General features: G+C 41.1%; 1 protein-coding gene across 1 annotated transcript in view; it reads right to left on the bottom strand.

Annotated features, from left to right (window-relative positions):
• The window catches only part of LOC126285205 (odorant receptor Or2-like), a 65,771-nt gene extending 45,493 nt beyond the window's left edge, over positions 1 to 20,278 (bottom strand). Inside the window, exons 1-2 of the mRNA XM_049984510.1 lie at positions 20,207 to 20,278; positions 1,630 to 2,187 (exon numbers count right to left, since the gene is read on the bottom strand). Coding sequence (XP_049840467.1) covers positions 1,630 to 2,187; positions 20,207 to 20,278 — 630 coding nt within the window. The remainder of the gene's footprint in view (positions 1 to 1,629; positions 2,188 to 20,206) is intronic.
• Positions 20,279 to 21,340: the final 1,062 nt, after the last annotated feature.

Genomic DNA, 21,340 nt, shown 5'->3' on the forward strand with positions numbered 1-21,340 from the left:
TAAGAACTCAGTGACTAGCTTAGTTCTCAGGGTAGTTGAAACGTCCCCTTAGAACAATTATACAAGACTGTGCTTAAACTGAAACACAATATTTTTTTGCGCAACGCAATCTGACTTCCAAAAATCCCTACGAAAGAATGGCCCTGACTAACATTAACCTATACGTTTCACAAATCACTTACCTCACAAAAATCTTCGTTACTCAAGCTACAGCAATACAGCGAGCGCCACTACTGCCAGCTAAATAAAAGATTCAAACTACTGAAGGCACTAACTACTGATAGGCATAGTTAGCAAATGAAAGATTTTAATAGAGAACAAACAATGTATTTAACTCACTAGTCATAATATATATAGCAGTTCATGACACCAATTCTTACAAATTTCAAAACTCCGCTATCTCTCTCCCCACGTCCACCACTGCTGGCAGCTCACCTCCAACTGCGCAACGCTACGCGCTGTTAGCATCCAGCTGCCGCTGCTCAACACTACAATGGCAGACAACAATGCAAACCAGCCACAGACTGCACACGGCACAGCCAGTGATTTTTATACAGAGCGCTACGTGGCGGCGGCGTTACCAATAAAAAACCTAAACAGCCTACTTACATAGTTACGTAATCGTCGATAAGTAATTGTCCTTTTCTTACTTCCCAACACTATGGATATTATTCCAGGTTCGTGGGAATTCGTGTGCTTATTGCATCAGAGAATATTTGCCAAATCTGTTCGATGAACACTACCGTAATACGTAACTTATCGTGGTTTCGTCTCGATTCCCCAATATAAGATAACAAGAGTAGCATCTACAAATGAAATTATATAATGGAACTGGAATCCTGTGACCAGACTTTTTCTGCCTGGGATGTTGTCTCGTGATATAAAGAAAATCTGCAAATAAAATTGTTAAATTATTAGTAGTTCCGTCCGGTCTCGTGGGATCTGAAATAAAGTTAATTGTCCTACCCGACGGCACGTCTCGTAGATGAGCTAAAAGAAAAGTGTTAAAGTTTTTACTAAGATGGCGCCTGACAATGAAAATTCTTTGTTAAGGCCCATATCTACTTATGGCAGTCCAGGTATCAGACTCACAGCCGATTGACAACATACACAAATTCGTTTGACAAAATAACCATTCTATTTTTCCGGTTTAAAGTACAACTTATCAACTGGTACAGCAAGATGAGCTTTACACAAAAACTTCCTCTTAGGTCCGAATCCAAGCATATAAGATAAGAGAATGACAAAGGAAAGATAGTTCATGGATAGAAGCGCAAGAGACCATGGAATAACATCTCTATTGTAGTTCCATCTCTTTTTCTTTGGCGTATTTGTCGATCATTTATCAAATTTATCGTAATATATAGTTTGCCTTTTTTTTAAAACCCCAGTCCACCCAGGAGAAACAGTACACCGTCTTCTTACGGATCTAGCTCTTCCACCGCCACCAGCCACCATCATGGTGCTTAGGGTCTGAAGATGCTCTAAATTATAGACCGAAACCGATTCCCAACTAAAATAAGCATCTGCTGCGATCGAGGAGACTGTATCACTGAGTTTTGATCTACAATTAGTTATGGGTTGTAGTTTCGTCCGTTTAGTGGCACAGACGCCCTGTGCCAAACTGACCTGTGTGTAGTTGCTCCAGGGTAGCTGCCCGAACGGCAGTTTCCTCTCTCCCGGGCTGGCGATGAGCGGCATGGGGAACCAGACGACGGCCTGGACGCCGACGAGTGCGACCAGGAAGAGCGCGAAGGCGCGCACTCGGCGGCCGACGGCCTCTGCCGCCTCCGCCGCCCCCGCCGCCCGCAGCTCCTCCTGGGGGGCCACCAGGCGGTCCGTGCGCCGCACCAGGGCGAAGTAGCGGCGGCGGTCGCTCAGGAAGAAGGCCAGCTTGGCGACGCCGCAGGCCGTGGTCAGCGTGTTGGGCAGCACCAGCGTGATCTCGTCCATGCTGGCCTCTCCGAAGGCGATGCCCAGGGCGGCCTCGGCCATATTGGCGAGGCTCGCCAGCAGCACGGCGCCGATGTAGGCGCAGGCCAGGGCCGACTCGGACAGCGGCCACGCGCCGCAGAAGAACAGTATTCGCATGTTCACCTTCAGCACAGAGTGCGCCGTCTCGCTCCAGGTGAAAGTGGCCGACTCGTCGCGGACTACACTCTGCCCACGCTGCAGGCCGCTTTTCACCTGACAAGCAAACGGAATCTGTACATATTATAAAAGTGGATGTACATACGTATGTGTACGGTTGCTCTTATTACAGACGTTTATTCGCCCACATCGCATAAAAATACACAGTGGTTACTAGTTTACGCGAAATTAAACCGCCATCTTCAGATCATTTGAACAGAAATGAAAAATTTTACGGAGCCAACCCATTTCGCCAACTGTTCACGTTAATTGGACACGACTGAATTGTACATAAGGGAACAATCATGGGAATTCTAACGGCAAACCAACATAAAATGCATACAAATAGCCGGCCGCGGTGGTCTAGCGGTTCTAGGCGCTCAGTCTGGAACCGCGCGACTGCTACGGTCGCAGGTTCGAATCCTGCCTCGGGCGTGGATGTGTGTGATGTCCTTCGGTTAGTTAGATTTAAGTAGTTCTATGTTCTAGGGGACTGATGACCACAGATGTTAAGTCCCATAGTGCTCAGAGCCATTTGAACCATATTTATGTTTGGATGTACCACATCTTCTCCTAAATCACTGGACCGATTTACACCAAACTAGATACACGAATCATTTACTGGCTGGAAAGAACCCTATGTGGGTAAGAACCACCCACGTGTCAAGCGGGTGGGGCTAGAGCGAGAATGCCTACACTTAAGTCATCATGGTTTGAGTGTGAGAGTACTTACAGTCTTCCAACAATACTGGCACATAATTTCAAACATTTACGAAACTTTTTCTCCCTGACGAGCCCCACAAAACGATTAAACAAAAAAGTTTATCGCCTACTACATTTTCGCTGTTCGTGCAGTAAAACTGTCACACGAAGCATTACGCTTTATTACTTCCATACTACTAGTTGTATTCGTGACACATTTTTCAGGCTGTATTTTCTTGTACCATTGAATGTACCAGGTACTTCACGTCATTGTACTATACAGAAATGAGGAGATATGACATTATAAACATTACTAATTGAGGAACTACCGCATCGTGCCAGACTATTAAATTTATTACGTCATAGCTACTAATTCTATTCGCAACACTTCTCACAGACATTATCCACGTCTGCCGCCGAATGTACCTACAAAAATATACCATTGTACCACACAAAATTAAGCAGATATGTGGTCATAAAGACTGAGGTGCATAAAAATTGGGCTTCACACATGCCGTTTTAATTAATTACTTTTTTACTGCTGTCTATCTTCACAACAGATTCTGCAGACTGTAGGCACACGTACCACTGGATCCTGCTGCAAAATTATCTCATTATGCAGCACATAGTCCAGGAGATACGACGTCATGAATACTAAGCTGCGTGAAAATGAAACTGAAGGGTGAAATGCGCAAGACATAAATCTGAAATTTGTGCAGAAATACACTACTATCCATTAAAATTGCTATACCACGAAGATGACGCGCTACAGACACGAAATTTAACCGACAGGAAGAAGATACTGTGATATCCACAGCATTCACACAAGGTTGACGCCGGTGGCGACATGTACAATGTGCTGACACGAGGAAAGTTTCCAGCCGATTGCGGTTTATCGTATCACGACATTGCTTCTCGCGTTGGTCGAGATCCAATGACTGTTAGCAGAATATGGAATCGGTGGGTTCAGGAGGGTAATATGGAACGCCGTGCTCGATCTCAACGGCCTTGTATCACTAGCAATCGAGATGACAGGCATCTTACCAGCATGGCTGGAAGGGATCATTCCTGAGTCAACAGATGGGGACGATTGCAAGACAACAACCATCTGCACGAACAGTTCGACGACGTTTGCAGCAGCGTGGACTATCAGCTCGGAGACCACGGGTGCGGTTGCTCTTGACGGTCCATCACAGACAGGAGCGCCTGCGACGAACCTGGGTTCACGAATGGTAAAACGTCATTTTTTCTGACGAATCCAGGTTCTGTTTAGAGCATCATGATGGTCGCATCCGTGTTTGGCGACATCGCGGTGAACGCACATTGGAAGCGTGTATTCGTCATCGCCATACTGGCGTATCACCCGGCGTGATGACACGGGGTCCATTGGTTACACGTCTGGGTCACCTCTAGTTCGCCTTGACGGTACTCTGAACAGTGGACGTTACATTTTAGATGTGTTATGGCCCGTGTCTCTACCCTTCATTCGAGCCCTTCGAAATCCTACATTTCAGCAGGATAATTCACGACAGCATGTTGCCTTTCTGGATACAGAAAATGTCCGACCTCTGCCCTGGCCAGCACATTCTCCAGAACTCTCACCAATTGAAAACGTCTGGTCAATGGTGGCCGAGGAACTGGTTCGTCACAATACGCCAGTCACTACTCTTGATGAACTGTGGTATCGTGTTGAAGCTGCATGGGCAGCTGTACCTGTACACACCATCCAAGCTCTGTTTGACTCAATGCCCAGGCGTATCAAGGCCGTTATTACGGACAGAGATGGTTGTGCTGAGTACTTATTTCTCAGGATCTATGCATCCAAATTGCGTGAAAATGTAATCACATGTCAGTTCTAGTATAATATATTAGTCCAAAATATACCCGTTTATTATCTGCATTTCTTGTTGGTGATGCAATTTTAATGGCCAGTATTGCATATGTAAAATAGATGAAATATTTCTGAAACACACATGACACAAGCGTATGCGCAAAGAAACAGCTAAAAAGCTCATCCTAAACTCCTGGAAAAATTAAGTCAATTTTTATACACATATTAGTTGCAACTGGAAAGAAATATTGCAGGGGTAAGAACCTCCAGCCTCCAATAGGTGTGAGTGAGTTATTGTGGAGAGAGAAGCGCGGACGAGCAGATGGACAGATAGCGAGGGGGAAGAAGGAGGTAGGTACAAATAGGAGGAGAATGGTATGGCCAGGGATAGGGGAGGAGAATATAGTCAGAACAAGGGAAGAGGAGGAGATGGGCAGAGAGGTGGGAGTGGAAATGGACAGAGAAAGAGGAAAGATACTCAGAGAGAGGGGAGAGCAGGCGATGGACAGAGAAAGAAAAGGGAGATGATGAACAGGGAAAGGGGGAGAAGAAGATAGATAGAAAGAGGTGTATGAGTAAATTGACAGAAAGAGTTGGTAGGAGATTGACAAAGAAATGGGAAGGAGGAGATGGAAGTAAATGTGGGAAGAGGAGGTGGACAGAGGCGAAGGATCAGATGGACAAAAGAGGGGGAGGAGCTGGTTGACAGGGCGAAGGAGGAGATGGACAGATAGGTGAAGATGGAGGTGGAGTAATAAAAGATTGGAAGAAATGCATACCCAGGCTAAAATATTTGGTAAATGTGTACTTTCATTTTTATTTGTTTTGTAGGCCACAGCACCATTGTTAATCGTTAGTACTGTTGTATTGTTTTTTCATCTTTTTCTTTAAATTAACAAAACGTATCAGTCAACAGCAGGTTTCTAAAGACCTTTGTTAAACTTGTATCTGTATGCTGTCTTATCATGTCATCGGTTTATCTGTTATATTTCATGTCAATTACTTAGTTTTATTTCGCTAAATGGCCGTTAGCTACCACAAATAGAGAGAGAGAGAGAGAGAGAGAGAGAGAGAGAGAGAGAGAGAGAGAGAGAGAAAGAAAGAGAAAGCACTGGCAGTTGTTACAGAAGAGGTGTTGCGTATCACTTGTAAGGTTACTGTTGACAAGATACTGCTTACATTACGCCATCAGTTGTCAAATGCGTGACATTTTTAGCACAACTTGTTTCGGGACTACATTATCGCATTATCAAGTGCAATAAAGCAAGGAAACCAATAAATACAACGCAGTAATACGCTTACTGACGAACACATCAAAATATTTACATTGTTTTGCTGCATAACATACTTTAAACATTCTGTGCCATAAGGTACCATCAAACGTAAAAACCGAGTAGCAAACATGCACTGTGAAACACAAAACTCTTGCTAGAACATCTTATCTTGGCATGCTATATTCTCAATGACAAGTGCAGACAACAGCAGCCGCTTCCAACCAAGTCCACCATAAAATCTATGAACTTCGTATGCCAAATTAAAGTAAAAGTTAATTATGTGTCAAGTCGTAGCAAATTCTAAAACCAATGCACCTACGTTGCAACGTGTACATGCATGACCTACGGAAATCATTAAAGCTAACTCCACTAGTTCTAATACATTGGTGGCTGCTTCCCAATGCGTAGATCGCTAAAATGGACATTTATTTCTTCGCATGTAACACGCTGTCACATTGCATTCCATGCATAACGTAGTCCCTGAATATAATGTGTTGAATATATCACGCATTCTCAGTACTGAGCCGTGAGACAGTTGTACGATGGCTTCAGAACAGATTACTGTTGAAACTCTAAGAGCGTACGTTCATCTCATATATGCCTCTCGAAATGGCGATGACGAGGAAATTCGAGAAATTGGAATTCAAACGGAGGTTTATCAACAGTCGCTCTTCCCTCGCAGAGAAGAAGGAAACTGGTAGTGATGCCACAAGTACTCTTCACGAAACATCAGAGGTGTGCAGCTGTAAAAACACTGTAATCTCAGATGTCTCGAGAAGTCATGGAAGGAAGCAAAAAGGCACAACCCAAATTCAACACGGTACCACATTGGTATCATAAATGGCATCGGATGATATATGTTCGCTAACGTAAAAGGTCTGAAGAATTTTTGAGGGAAAGTATGCAGAACCTCACCTGGCATGCTGTGGGCTCGTAGTAACAAGGCTAACTTCAAGAGTGGTTAAAATGACCTTCACAGGAGCTCTTCATGGATAACAACACACTGGCCGTTGCGAGTTTCAACTTGGTGCATGTACGACAGTGCACGGTACCAGACGCGCGCCATTCTGCTGTTTTTGATAGTGCCATATCTCGGGTTGTATTCTTCACAGGAAGCAGAGGTCCAGTGTTCTGGACAGCCATTGGCCTATCAGACATTTGTATACCTATCGGAACAAAGGATTACCCTCCTGTACAAGATCAAAGTTTAAACATTACACACTTACACCAGGCTAGGAAAATTCTACGAATCGCTTGGTTCTTTTGCATTAGGTGTGGTTTAGGGTGAGTGTTGGGCAGTTCCCGAGAGAAGCTCTAAAAACCATGATCTTTGGGTACCAAAAGTACGTGTTGCGGCGATGGCCACTTATGTAATTTATTTTCATGGAAAATCGTCGAAATTTTTACCACATGTTCTTAATATTATGTTCTCGGGAAACCTCGAAACTTTTTTCGTTATTATTGTCCATTACTAAGATACAGAGATTCAAAGTTGCCGTACTTATGCACGTAAAGTAGGCAGGTAACATTCAGTCTGAAGCTAAATGAAGTTTTAACTGTTGCAGGCTACCAATGACTATTTCCATATTTACTTGATGCAAATTCATTGAAAGGTATTTAACGAAATCACTTTAATAATTTATTCTGCAACCTATTATCACAAAACGGTGGCAGTTATTATTTGAGAAGATAAAGTTCACAGAATTATTAACTTGGCACAAAAGTCAGTTCACTATAATCTTTATATATACGTATAATACATAAGGCACTACAGTAATATGGTATGTTGCACTAGCCGCACGGTACCATTTTTACGAACATTGTTGTTGTTTAATCTATGTTTAATAATTCGTATGTAGTTTAGTATGAGCTGAGCAGTGCTTATTTCTTCTTATTATTATTACTGTTATGCGACACTGTCGCTACGCAAGCCAGTATTACAGGATTTTACATCGTAAGCGATATTTACATCAACGTTCCTTCTTTCTAATTTCAGTTTCTCATTTTATGCATGTAAAAGTAAAATATTATTAACGCTTTACTTAATTTTTTTGGTGGAGCGCGATCCTGGGAGTACGTTGTTGACGTTTATTTTTCTAAATTAAAAAGAGAAATTAAACAGTACGTCCCTATGACAGCATTACAAGCTCCACAATATATCTGAGAAGATTGTTTGTTAGTAACACCATAACCGTTATTTTATTAAAACACTTCACCATACGGCCCGCAGTCACATTTTTATCGCTGTAACCCCAACGAGAAAGTAAGAAATGTCTATTTATAAACTGTCCTGTCCTCTCAGCTCAAGACATAATCAAAAAACTGAAACGCATCACGCAACTTGCAGGAACACTAAACACACAGATCACGACGCTCTAATCGCGATTGTTTCAGACCACAATGGCATCCAATACTATGTGAGACCACAGTAGATGGCATAAAACTTGGACTTAGTTATAAGCGTACAGGTTTATTCGTTAAACATGAGCCTATGTTGACAGTGCCGTTAAGAAAGTCGCCTGCTGTTTGGCCGACAGCTAACTTACATAAAATAATAAGTAGCATGGATAGTGCACGCAGACGTTGATAGCTTGATCTGAGTTCTAGACGAAGAATGCAGAAAGCTGCTAAACAGAGTGCAGCAGTACATTCTCTAGGCTAAAGCCAGGCACTCTCGTCCTGTGTAACCCTGCGGTTCAAAATGGTTCAAATGGCTCTGAGCACTATGGGACTTAACATCTGTGGTCATCAGTCCCCTAGAACTTAGAACTACTTAAACCTAACTAACCTAAGGACATCACACACATCCATGCCCGAGGCAGGATTCGAACCTGCGACCGTAGCAGTCGCGCGGGTCCGGACCGAGCGCCTAGAACCGCTAGACTACCGCGCCCGGCAACCCTGTGGTTCTGTCAAACAATCTCCGTAACTTGGACATCGGAAACAAATAATTAGTGAAGTAGTTCAGCTCTAATCCGAGTAACCGAATGAATTTATTTCAAGTTCAGTCATCCCACATGAATGAATTATTGCAAACAAGCGCCTTCAGAACAAATATCTAAAAATAATCAGCACCTAAAGCATGTTACGATAAATGAAACAATTAAAGCAACGACGATGATCTCTTCTGAATTTATAGGGAACGTTGGTATCGGCATTGCCATGAACAGTAATGTCTCCGTTAGCCTACTGCCATTTTTGACCGATATATTTAATTTTTCCCTCTTGAACGCGGTACGACATACTCAACTGAAGAGAAGCGATACACAGTCCGACCCGTCCCTTACACAACCATCTTCTTATTATCGGGCGATTAGCATATTACACGCAGAATCCAAAGTCTTAGAGTCACGATCAGCTGACAATATTTATGCAAACTCAACTTCAACTATAAACGTACACCGTAATACAAATATTCCATAATTAAAGTAACTGATCTCCATTGCTGCTGTCAATCTCTGATGCTTTCTATCCTGCACTCTACGCGCAATTCAATGCTCTCTTTCATTTAAGAAGCAGCTGAAGCATTTCCTATTGTAAACCTGACAACATTATCTTAAAAAATTGACATATGTATCTGTCAAAACGTAAACAGTCTCATTTTCTCCCGTTTGCACTTCCTTACGTTTCTCAGTCAGTCGGGTCACTTTCTTTTCCCGTTTATACTTTAGTTTCTTCCTTTCATCTACCTCTTTCCTTCCCTCTTTCATTCATTTTGACACCCGTTTCTAACAGTGTCCACACTTTTAAATATACCTGCCTGTAATGTGTTTCTGTCATTATACTTTTTTTCAAACGGATATAAACTGTTATTTTTCTGCTGTAGGTATTCCTATTTCCACTATTTATGTCAAACCTATTTCGAAGTGGTTGATTACATATCAGATGTAAGACCACTTATATAATATATGCGTCTGAAGGCATGGAATGTAAGATATGAAGAATGCCTGGTTAGCTCTTACGGTATGACCCAAAGAATCAAACGGCACCAGCATTAATAAATCAACAAATAAAAATTACCATCCCCTTAAATCTTTTGGCTATTTTGAAATTCCCACCAGTAAGACGACACAACTAACATTTTCCGGCTTCGTGCGAAATTTGTCTTTTATATCAAATTTTATTTCGAGGATCATGATTTGTTGTAAATAGGCTACTGCTCCTTAAGTAGCTATTCATTTTGTAATTCGCTTTCTACAATGAAGTAATAAAAACAACGAAATAATTAGAAGCTACCTTTGTTAACATGCTGAAGAGAAGCGTAAGATGAGGACAACTTCCTCCTGAGTAAGTCGTTACTGCTCCAACGACGGCCCAGTGGCGTCTGGGTTTGACAGTGCTGCTAACAGCTCGTCTAGCGTTACCTGCCCACTTCCTTGCACGAAAACGGGGGCATGAATATTGTAAAAACAAAAATGTTCCTGCTTAACAGGCTGCTGTTTCTTTTAGTGATTTTTCTTCCTCCATAATAAAGAGAATCTTGAATGACCACGGAATACACAAAGACTCTTCCAATTAACCACGTCGTTTGCTTTTACAATGAAAGAAATTTTGGTATTTAAAATAGCATGCGAGTGTCACCTACACGCGAGATGTTCGCCGTACCGTGTACGCATAAAATCTTCAATAGGAACTATTCTAAGGAAAAAGTAAATAAGAAGCTACACCAACGGACACGGACACACCAAATGTCGTTCGTACACAAAATAATTCATTGGACGGTAAAGGGAATATCTGTCAAAAAACGACGCTACTTCCTTTGAGCACAAGGCATGAAATTTGCAATTGAGTGCCTCATGATAATGACATTTTTAAAACAGCTCTTCCAGGTAAACTATACAGATGTACACTTATATCTACCCCTTCGGTAAAGTGTAAAGAGGAAACATTTTAGTCGACAGTCCTTAGCTTTGAAGAACCACTTTTCAAAAATTATTATAAGTTTCTCTTTGTTGAAGTCAGCAGAAGACATTTATTATCACTGCAGCTACTAAAATACTGCATCGTTACCTTAAATGGTTATCTGAGCAGTAGGCTATAATTTAAGGTCCTCAGAGGATGTAGTATAAAGGACGAGCAAAGACTACCAAGAAACGTTCAATCCTATCGACAGATTAACCTTTCTTCCGCACTTCATGCATGTCCAATATATAATATACCGACAAATTTAGTCAAGCAGATTTTCATAAATTCTAGACATGGTATTTGAGAAAATATCACGAGCATTCGAAATCAAAGATGGACTAGAAAAGGAGATGAAGCATCGAAACTGTTCATTAACAGTGTTTTGGTAAGAATCACTCAAAGACGGCAAAAAGTATTTCAGGAAACTGGACTAAACGACAAATACATTTTAGGAAAAACTGGAAAGGCAGCTGGCCTTCAAGCCTCCATTTTGGAAATTTGGAAATTTCTCGTAAGGTCTTATGGAACCAAACTGCTGAGGTCATCGGTCCCTAAGCTTACGTACTACTTAATCTAATTTAAACTAACTTACGCTAAGGACAACACACAACCCATGCCCGAGGGAGGACACGAACCTCCGACGGCTGGAGCCACTCGGACCATGACAAGGCACCTGCGACCAGGCGACTACCCCGCACGGCTAAGTCTCCATATTTTCAAAATAAATTACCAACATTTTGTACCCAGCCAAATCACTAAATACAGATTTTGGTAAAATCGATGACGTCTAGAAATTTAAATAATGGTCAAAGTTTCATTGTCAGATATACCACAACTGGCCACATACATTAGCAAGGTTTTTCGCTGTTAGGTACAACTCCACTTTCAGATAGCTCCTCGTGCTTGATTTCTGCAGAACAATCACATGTCACAATGAATGTGGAAAACGACGGATTCCACTATACGGAGTTTCGTCCCCCCCCCCTCCCCCACCCCATTTCCGCCCAAAAAAAACAAGCTTTAAGGACAGATTTCTTACAACAAAACAAGAAAAGAATGGCTGGTAAATATGGGCTCTAAAATACATGCCGTAAGGGAGATCAGCACTTGTTCAGTAGAAGAGATGCTTTTCACACTAAACAAGTGCTCATAGCTTTGAAATTAGGCATTTAGAGCTCATGTTTACTCTGACCTTTTTTTTCTTGGCTTGATTCATACTACCTCCTCCAAAACTATGGAAAGGAAAGTCCTTGCAGTAGAAGAGATTTGTTTCATATTATCGAAGATTAAAAAGTGCTGGCCACTCTTAAGATATGCAGTTTAGAACCCATATTTACTAGAATGTTTTTTCTTGATGCGGTGTAAGGAAACTGCCCCTAAGGCTTGTCGGTGCTTTATAGGGATACTACGTACATCTCAATCCCAGATCCAAATGTTCATCTGACACGCCTTCAGTCTACCAATCTGGGAGGTCTTGTTGGTCATCAACTTCTTCGATATGGCCATCCTTCATTCACCGATCCTCCGTTCTAATTAGAATACTTGCCACAGAGAGAGTAATTCCTAGACAACATTTGCACGTGTTTAAAATCCATGCCACTGTGTTTAATAGCTGCATTAGTAAAAGTCGTAGCTAAACTGCTCAAAGGCGCTGCAGTCATGGACTGTGCGGCTGGTCTTGGCGGAGGTTCGAGTCCTCCCTCGGGCATGGGTGTGTGTGTTTGTCCTTAGGATAATTTACGTTAAGTAGTGTGTGAGCTTAGGGACTGGTGGCCTTAGCAGTTAAGTCCCATAAGATTTCACACACATTTGAACATTTTTTTTCTACACAGCTCACTGAATTACCACCAGGCAGAATGAACAAGAAATCATCAATAACAAAGGGAAAAACGAATTACAGAATTGAACGATAACCTAGCTAGAGTAAAATTAACACACCAACCTAACATATCCAGTGTTGAAATGTGCAGATCAGCAATCAATACATCGAATATCTCTAAGCACTCGCTCTCCACAAAGGAAAATGTAATACTGATGTTGCAGTCACACTTATGTCGGGGCAATACATGGGAACTTGGAAATTAGAAAATAAATGAAAAACTTAGTTTAGTTTAGAAGAGTTACACACTGGCAAACAGCAGGCAGAGCAGCAGTGGCAACGGCCGGTGCTTGCAAGTCAGCACGTTCAGGAGAAGCCATCGCCTTCCCCACATAAGCAGAAGCTGTCGATTCAGCCGTCAGGGCATCGCCCGACCGGCTCACGTGTTTCTGAATTGTCACATGTGATCAAAGGCCTTCGCTTACATTCCAAGAGCCAATGTCCGATGTTAAGAAGATTCTTCGAGAAGCTTTTCAGCGTGACAGAAGAGGCAATGACCATGAAGTCGTACACCTCCAGTGAACTGCAGTAAATAAATACGCGAAACGCAGTGGGCCCGACAGTACTTTTCAGTTCAGTTTCGTTTCGAGTTCAGTTCCAGTACAGTTCCGTCGGTGCTGAAGACCGCCATGCAGGAAGAGACTACACCGTACACAGAAGCACCAAGTCCGCCGCTGTAATGGAATAGCAAGCAGCAGCCTCAATGCCAGAAGTTAGAAGGTATTTGAAGACTGATTTTTACGTACCCAGGTGACTCATGAGGAGGGGAAGGAGACGGCCTCACATCAGCAGTCACCTGTGGGCCGGTGATGAAGATGTGACAGCCGAAGACTGGCAAGCTGGAGTCCATTGTTCGAGTCCGGGACACTGGTCTTCCCCCGCCGCGCCGCTCCGCTGGCCGACGCACAACACTGACACACACGGCCGCATAGAGAAGAGAAGCACTGGGACGCCACATCCAAGGTATCACCATCCAATTCATGACTTGACGATGAGTGTCTCCAGTCAACTGGGCGAAACAGCGACACGAGATACACACCGTCAGGCGTAATCAGAAACCGCCGCTCACGCAGCAGAAGGCTTCGCAAACGACACAGCTGCCGCCGCTCTCCTAGCCAGAACAATCCAGTAAGGAAACTATTGTACAAATCTTTCAATAAAAGTTATTGTATATAAAAATGCTGTTTCATTCTACCTCACACCCAAGCCAAGCAAGACCCACCGTGCACCCATGTTGTTAAGAGAGAAAAAGTAATTGATTTAGTGGTTTCCACCGTGACATAATGCTTTAGAATCAAATGCCCTTTGCAGTAAAGATCATCCTAACTATTGACTACCATCAAAAGAGGTTACTCAGTTACAGTGGTACAATAAGTAACAGTTCTAAAATGTTATCACTCTCATTAGTAATGTCGATATCTCAACCACATAAATTATTGTCACACGTTCACAAAACTAAATTTTATTGCGAATAATGTATTTTTCACGAATATATGGACTCAGTTCAGTGGTAATTAAAAGTATTCTTGCTTTCTAAAGCGTTTTCCAACCATCTATTAACCATTGTTTCCATAAACTGTTTAATGAATAAACCAATTAGAAAACCACGTCAAACAATATCAAGTGCCCTATCAAACATCACGCTCAACAACGTATCACTAGTAATTTCCCTATATTCATGATGCTACATTGATCTACACTGAAGCGTCAAAGAAACATATTCAGATGCAGAGATATATAAACAGGCAGAATACGGCGCTGCGGTTGGCAACGCCTATGTAGGACAACACGTCTCTGGCGCAGTTGTTAGATCGATTACTGCTCCTAAAATGGCAGGTTATCAAGATTTAGTGAGTTTGAACGTGGTCTTACAGTCGTCGCACGAGCGTCGGGACACAGCATCTCTGAGGTAGCGATGAAGTACAGAGCGAGGTAGCGCAGTGGTTAGCACACTGGACTCGCATTCTGGAGGACGAAGGTTAAATTCCGTGATTTCCCTAAATCGCTTCAGGCAAATGCCGGGGAGGTTCATTTGAAAGGGCACGGCCGACTTCCTTCCCTAATCCAATGAGACCGATGACCTCGCTCTTTGGTCTCTACCACCAAATCAACCCCCAAGCGATGAAGTGGGGATTTTCCCGTTCGACCTTTTCAAAAGTGAACCTTGAATGTCAGGAATCTGGTAAAACATCAAATCTCAGAAATCGCTGCCCTGCAGGATTCATGGTGTCAAGTTCCTCCAGCACTACTTCAGACATTAGTCGAGTCCACGCCACGTCGTGTTGCGACACTTCTGCTTGCTCACGGGGGACCTACACAATATTAGGCAGGTGTACCAGTTTCTTTGACTCTTCAGTGCATGTTCAGTTAGAAAGTCACCTACGCCCTTGTTATCCAACATAAAGAGACGTTAAAAATCGTGAGCAGCTAGTTGTGGATATGGATGAACTTTAATAGACATGACCAGCTGTTTTGTTCTGCATATGGGTTACTACCCAGTATCTGGGGGCAATGCAAACTAACCAAAGCTTTCAAACATGATGAAGGGTCGAACACAGGACCAATTTGCATTGCTGACGAGGCGTAAAGAGGCGTCATGTACCTCACTTTTAACTAGTTTCACTTAGTAAAACTGAACTTAAAACTACACCACGAAATCTTTGCTCTGGTTCAGGATCCCTATACAGTTACTGATGTCGTTATTAACTACCTACGAAAGATGTTACTCATTCTGTAGTGACAAATTTAAAATGTAGTGGCGTAAAGTTGAATGGGGATTAAAACTCAGCACTCAATCGCATTTTTAAATAACGTCACTAAAGCTTCAATGATGGCTGGGAATCGAATCCCGCACGTGTCGTCGTTGACTGTATACGATGAAACGTTAGCTTTCAAAATGTTTTTCACCAGCAGCTAGGAGTGGCCTTTATAAATTTGAAACGAAATACCGGAAGTACTGTGTCTAAGGTCATCGTCACACGGGACGAGTTTGTCAACGCTGATGTGGTGCCCCATGAGTTTTGTGACGTCACTTCCTTCTATTTCACGTAGCGTAGCCATTTCGCCACGTGAAACATTAAATAAGTTCTGTGATATTTCAGTAACGTGCTTCGTAAAGTAGAAACAATAAGACGTCAAATCGCTCTCTTCGTCACATACAGATCTCTTCCTGTATTAGTTCAGGCTTGATTTCATAGCAACATGGCTACTGCGTGGATGAAAGAACTCATGTATCGCGTATTTCGGAAAGGGGCAACTCACGATTGATAAATTTTTTGGGAGAAAGAAGATAAATTCTACAACATTTTCTTAGTGATGGAATGGTGAAGCTTTTTCTGCTAATCGAAAAACTCATTATCTGGAAATATTCATTTTCTGGTCTGTATAAGATTAATATCACTTTGTTTTAAAAATATTTGTTGCTCTATAGTCATTTTTGTTACCTTAGAGCAATAAGTGAGGAAACAAATATTTTATAAGCTTCTTACTTAAATTAAAGTGACAATATAATTAATGAGTTATAGTATTTCAAGTGCAATAAATGTGATACAAAATAAATATGTCCATCTTGAGGGTACTATTACACAGGAAAATGCAATATTACTGTCATAATCATTTTATGAACTACATTTAAATGATAACCAAGAAACTTTCTGTTTTACAATGATTTCAAGTTTAACCCACTGAATATGTTTAATATTAGCTTTATAACTCTTAAGTGTTCAGAAAATTGTCCTAAAGTCATACAAAAACGAACGCAAAAGATATGACAAAAATAATTGATTCCAGTTATTTTTTAGTCAACCTGATCATTTCCCATTTCCGTGGTAGACGTCTTCAGCTAATAATAATAGTCCGGCTACCTTGTAACAGGTGGCGTTCTTTTCGAGGAGCACTATTGAGAAAATTTAGACTGAGACTGACTGTAGAACGATTCTACTGCCACCAACGTACATTTCGCGTAAGGACCACGAAGATATCAGGGGGATTAAGGCTTATATGGAGCGATACAGGCAGACGTTTTTCCCTCGCTCTATTTACGAGTGCAAAAGGAAAAAAAAAAACGAGTAGTAGTGGTACAGGATACCACTCGGCCACGCACTATGCGGTGGCTTGCGGAGTATGTATGCAGATGCAGTTATAGATCTATGTCTCAATAAACCGAAACCCAAAAAACTGCATTTCAAGTTTTTGAGGAGTCATCCTCTTTTAATAATAAAAGATTCTAATTTGTGTTTTGTTTGAAGCAATGAAAGATCGGTGTCTGTATAGCGTCAAAAGCAAAAATTATTATAACAAAGACTGTCTTACGGAAGCGCTGTCTCTTACATTTTTGAAAAGTGAAGTGTGTTAGGCTTCAACTGAGCAACATAAGGGGTTGCCAAACATAAGTTCTGTAACATGAGGAACATGTGAAATATTGGAAGTAGAACGAGGAAAGCTAGTATAATGAGTAGGAATAGTTAATACAAGTGTTCACCATTCATCCTCTGGATTATTGATAAGTTAAGTAGGCCCCTACCGCTATCTGATAGTATACTGTAACCTGAAAATGCGAGTAAATTTCAGTACGTAGTATAATACGTTTGTAATCATTTTTCAGGTTTATACGTCTGCTTTGTGGTAATTGTGGAATGCTTACTTCGAGTTTTTTGGTGAATAAGTTTTGAAAAACTGTGTGTCAGTAACTGTGTTTTATTGATACTATCATCTGGAACGTCACCATTGTTATCGCGCAGTGAAGGTATTGATTGTGTCTTGTCGATGGTTTTCTTTACATACGACCAGAATGTCTTTCAGACTTCTGCCAGATTTCGAGATAGAGTTTCGTTGTACAAACAATTAAAAGCATCTCTTGTTAGAGTTCGCGTTAATTTCCTAGCTTCTGTAAAACTTCGGGAATCGTTCTTTTAAGTTTGGATGTTTTTTTCGTTGCTTCTGCAACCTGCTTTATGTGCCATGGGGATCAATACGATACCTTATTCATTTATTTGGTATATATCCCTCAACTTTCGTATATACTATTCTTTGAATACAGAGCACATGTGGTCTTCTTTTTCTTTAGTGGATTTGGATGTTCGGTATTCAGTCTCGCTACAACAAGTTTGTTGTCACTAATCCATGCCTCCGACATGAAGATCCGTGTTTACTAATGATTATTTGTTGCTAAGAGGTCAAACTTGTTTTCGCAACGACTTACCCTTGGAGCGGGCTCCTGAACTAATGTTTCAAAATAATTTTCTGAGAAAGCAGTCAGTACAACATCGTACAAAACTTTACTCCTATCGCCAGCATTAAACATGTGTTTTTGCTAATAAATCGAGGATATATTGGAGTCACCGCCAACTATAATTATATGAGTGGGATACCTATTTGAAATAAGACTCAAATTATCTTTGAACTGTTCAACAACTGTATCATCTGAGACAGGGAAGTCGATAAAACGAATCAGCTAATAATTTATTCCGATTGTTACCTATAAACTTTACTCACAGGAACTATCTACTTCAATTTCACTGCAAGGCAAACAGCTTCTGACAGCAAGAAGCACTGCGCAACCTCACCATCAGTTGAACATAGCTACAATTTTCGGCTCTGCACACTGAAACCTACTTAAAGCCGATTTTGTCCCAGGGTTTGGTATTCTGAACATGACTGTTAGTGGCAGCGAAAAAATATCGGTTTACTTTTGTTGTTACGTGTGAACAGCTAACTATTCGTGACCTTTGGAAATAAATGTCTCGGAAATAGTGTATTTTGATAAGCATTCTGCCAGTAGAATATTGGTTGAATAGTGTGATTACTTATACAGTACCGTCGACTGTAATATTATCTTATTGGAACATTTTGTGATTTTAATTGAAGCTGGTATGCAATGCAATAAGAACATTACTTTCTCGAGGAATTTCAACTTTCATTGTGAATCTGCACTTTTATCATAGCTAAAACCTCATTTCTATCTTCTGCTGTCTCGGTTTGTGTATATCATAAAACAAATAACCACAAACAATGAATACCAAGAAAACTTAGTAAAATATTCAACAATAAAATCAAGAAACAGAAAAGAGTAAACACATAGCTGTCACAAACACAAGGACAGAATCCCACACAAACACACAAGAGCAGGAACAACACAAAGTGAGAACGAAACAGAAGAAAAAAGACGGTACTCACTGACATACAACCAAAAACACACAGAGTATCCAATACTTTCAGCAAACAATACACAAAAATAGCCCACAAAAGCAACAATTCAATTCTAAAATACTTCCGAAAAACAATAGATTTATGATCTGTATCATAAATCAGGAATATACCAACTGACGTATAATACATGTGATGGAAGATACATAGGTTAAACCAAGAGGACACGAACAAAAAACACCTCCTCACCTTACAGGAAAACTACCACATTAAAAAAAAAAACATAACAGAAAAGACAACTCATATAAATGATCAGACCAACCTGACAAACCACACCCTCTTTAAACTGATTGACCACTTAACATAACATTAAAAATACGCGTATAACCACAGGCTCCATTTACCACTAACATCTCCTCCCACGTTATGTCCTGTAATCACCGTCCACGCATCCCGCAGAAAAAAAAGAAAACGAACCACAAGCCGCAATCACCCTCCCCCAGACTCCTCTCACATCTCTGCCTAACACGAAAATACATGAACAAACATAAACACTGTAATATTATGCAGACTGAGAGACACACATAACTTCGGTTCGATTTACAAAAGCGAGGTTAGCTGTAAACAACCCAACTGCAAAGCAAGTAATATAGCAGAATGGCAAAACTGCCAAGTATATATGTGAAACGAAGTATTTCGACATCAACTGCTGCTAACAAGGAGGGAAGACGCAGTGATTTGGAGAATATGTAAACAAGCACCTCAAGTAATTTGTACTCCAACTGCATAAGCAAAACGCTGTTTTTAAGATAAAACAACCAAAAATGTGCAAATGTATATATCCAGTTTGCACAATAACCACAGAAGATGCTTTGGAGAAAAAAGCGAAACGCGTCTGGCGTAAAATTCTATTTAATTAAATTGCTGTAAGCTAAAGACGGAAAAATCAATAATAACTGATTTTGACAGCTACAGCGGAGGAAGGCCATGCAAACAAACGTTTAAAGAAACAGAAATGAAGAAGGAGACTATGCCAGTACACTGCAGTTAACTGCTGACAGACTGCTGTCTATTCCTAATGAAGACGCAGATCCTCTGTGAAGTATTTGGCTACTGAAGTGAAAACTATTACAAGCGACGAAACAGGAATTTTGTGTAACCATCAAATTCTAAAACTCGTGTATTGTGGGGTAGTCCATCAATAAATGTGTTTATTTCATGACTGGTTTTTGGGAAATACACTAAATCCTATTTACCACCTGAGAGAAGTGAGTTTATTTGTATGATGCCTGGCTTATCAAAATGATTGTCAACAATTGTAATTATGTACCTTTGTGTTACCAAACCACTTAAAATCTCGAAAATCTGAAGAACTGTCCTGTGTGGCAAAGGTGGGTAGTGATTATCACTCATGGGCACAACTCTGTCACGTCATACTTTATTGTATTTGTCCGTCATTGGTATGAGTTGCATTGTAAAAGTCAAAGTGACACGTACTGGACTAAGGTGGAATATATATATATATATATATTCTGCCACTGGTGCCTAACAAACTAAAGAAAATGACGTGTCTTGGATAGATCTTTAAAGCGTTGATTCTTTGAAACTGCAGATTTTCTGAATACGCAAGTATAAATACGAAAACTAACGAATACAACACGACAGCTACGGAAGCTGTGAAACAGAGACTGCGCTGTGCGATGTGCTTTTGTTAGACATTCTGAGTACATGGCACGTGATCTCCTCAGACAATCACAGCACAGAATAAGATCACATTACACGTTAGGTAATCAGTCAATCACATCATTTTCAATGCGCGAATACTTAAGCGACCAAAATATTTTAAGCATGAAACCTGAATGAAGTAGATGTTCCGAAGTACAATACAAAATGCACAGTACCAATAAAAACGATGATATAACACACCTTTAATGTTGAGGAACGTTTCCTCTTAAGGCACGAATATATAGTCGCTGGTAGTGCTTGAAGAATTGTTCTAAAGAAATGTTGCATCACAGTTCAGTCGCTTCAACGAAAAGCGGTGTAAAATTTCTTTCGGGCTATGTGCTCGATGGAACATTTACTCAGTTAGGTAACACGCGAAAGTTTCGGTCTTTCTACCATAGCGTGGAATGGTAGTTTTGACGTACTGCCTCGTTCCTTCCACATTCTGTGTGTATATAGAATGATCATAAGGATCTACAAAGTCTGGTCTATGGTTCACTCTAAGGTGATGCAAACATTCACTGCCCAGAGTTGCTGTATGAACTGAAGCAGTCGCTAAAGATCGTCGTCCCAAGAAGGCCCTTTTCTTTGATTCTTATCATCAACACTTCGTCACTCTGAAATTCAACGGGATCAAGGAAGCAGCTGTTCGATCTTCACTGAATTCTTCCGAACACCCAGTTACCTACGATTTCACTGCCTTGTTGTGTTTTCTTTTCCCAAATTTCACGTCGTCTGTTTCAACGACTA

The sequence above is a fragment of the Schistocerca gregaria genome, chromosome 8, assembly GCF_023897955.1.
Source record: "Schistocerca gregaria isolate iqSchGreg1 chromosome 8, iqSchGreg1.2, whole genome shotgun sequence".
NCBI lineage: Eukaryota > Metazoa > Arthropoda > Insecta > Orthoptera > Acrididae > Schistocerca > Schistocerca gregaria.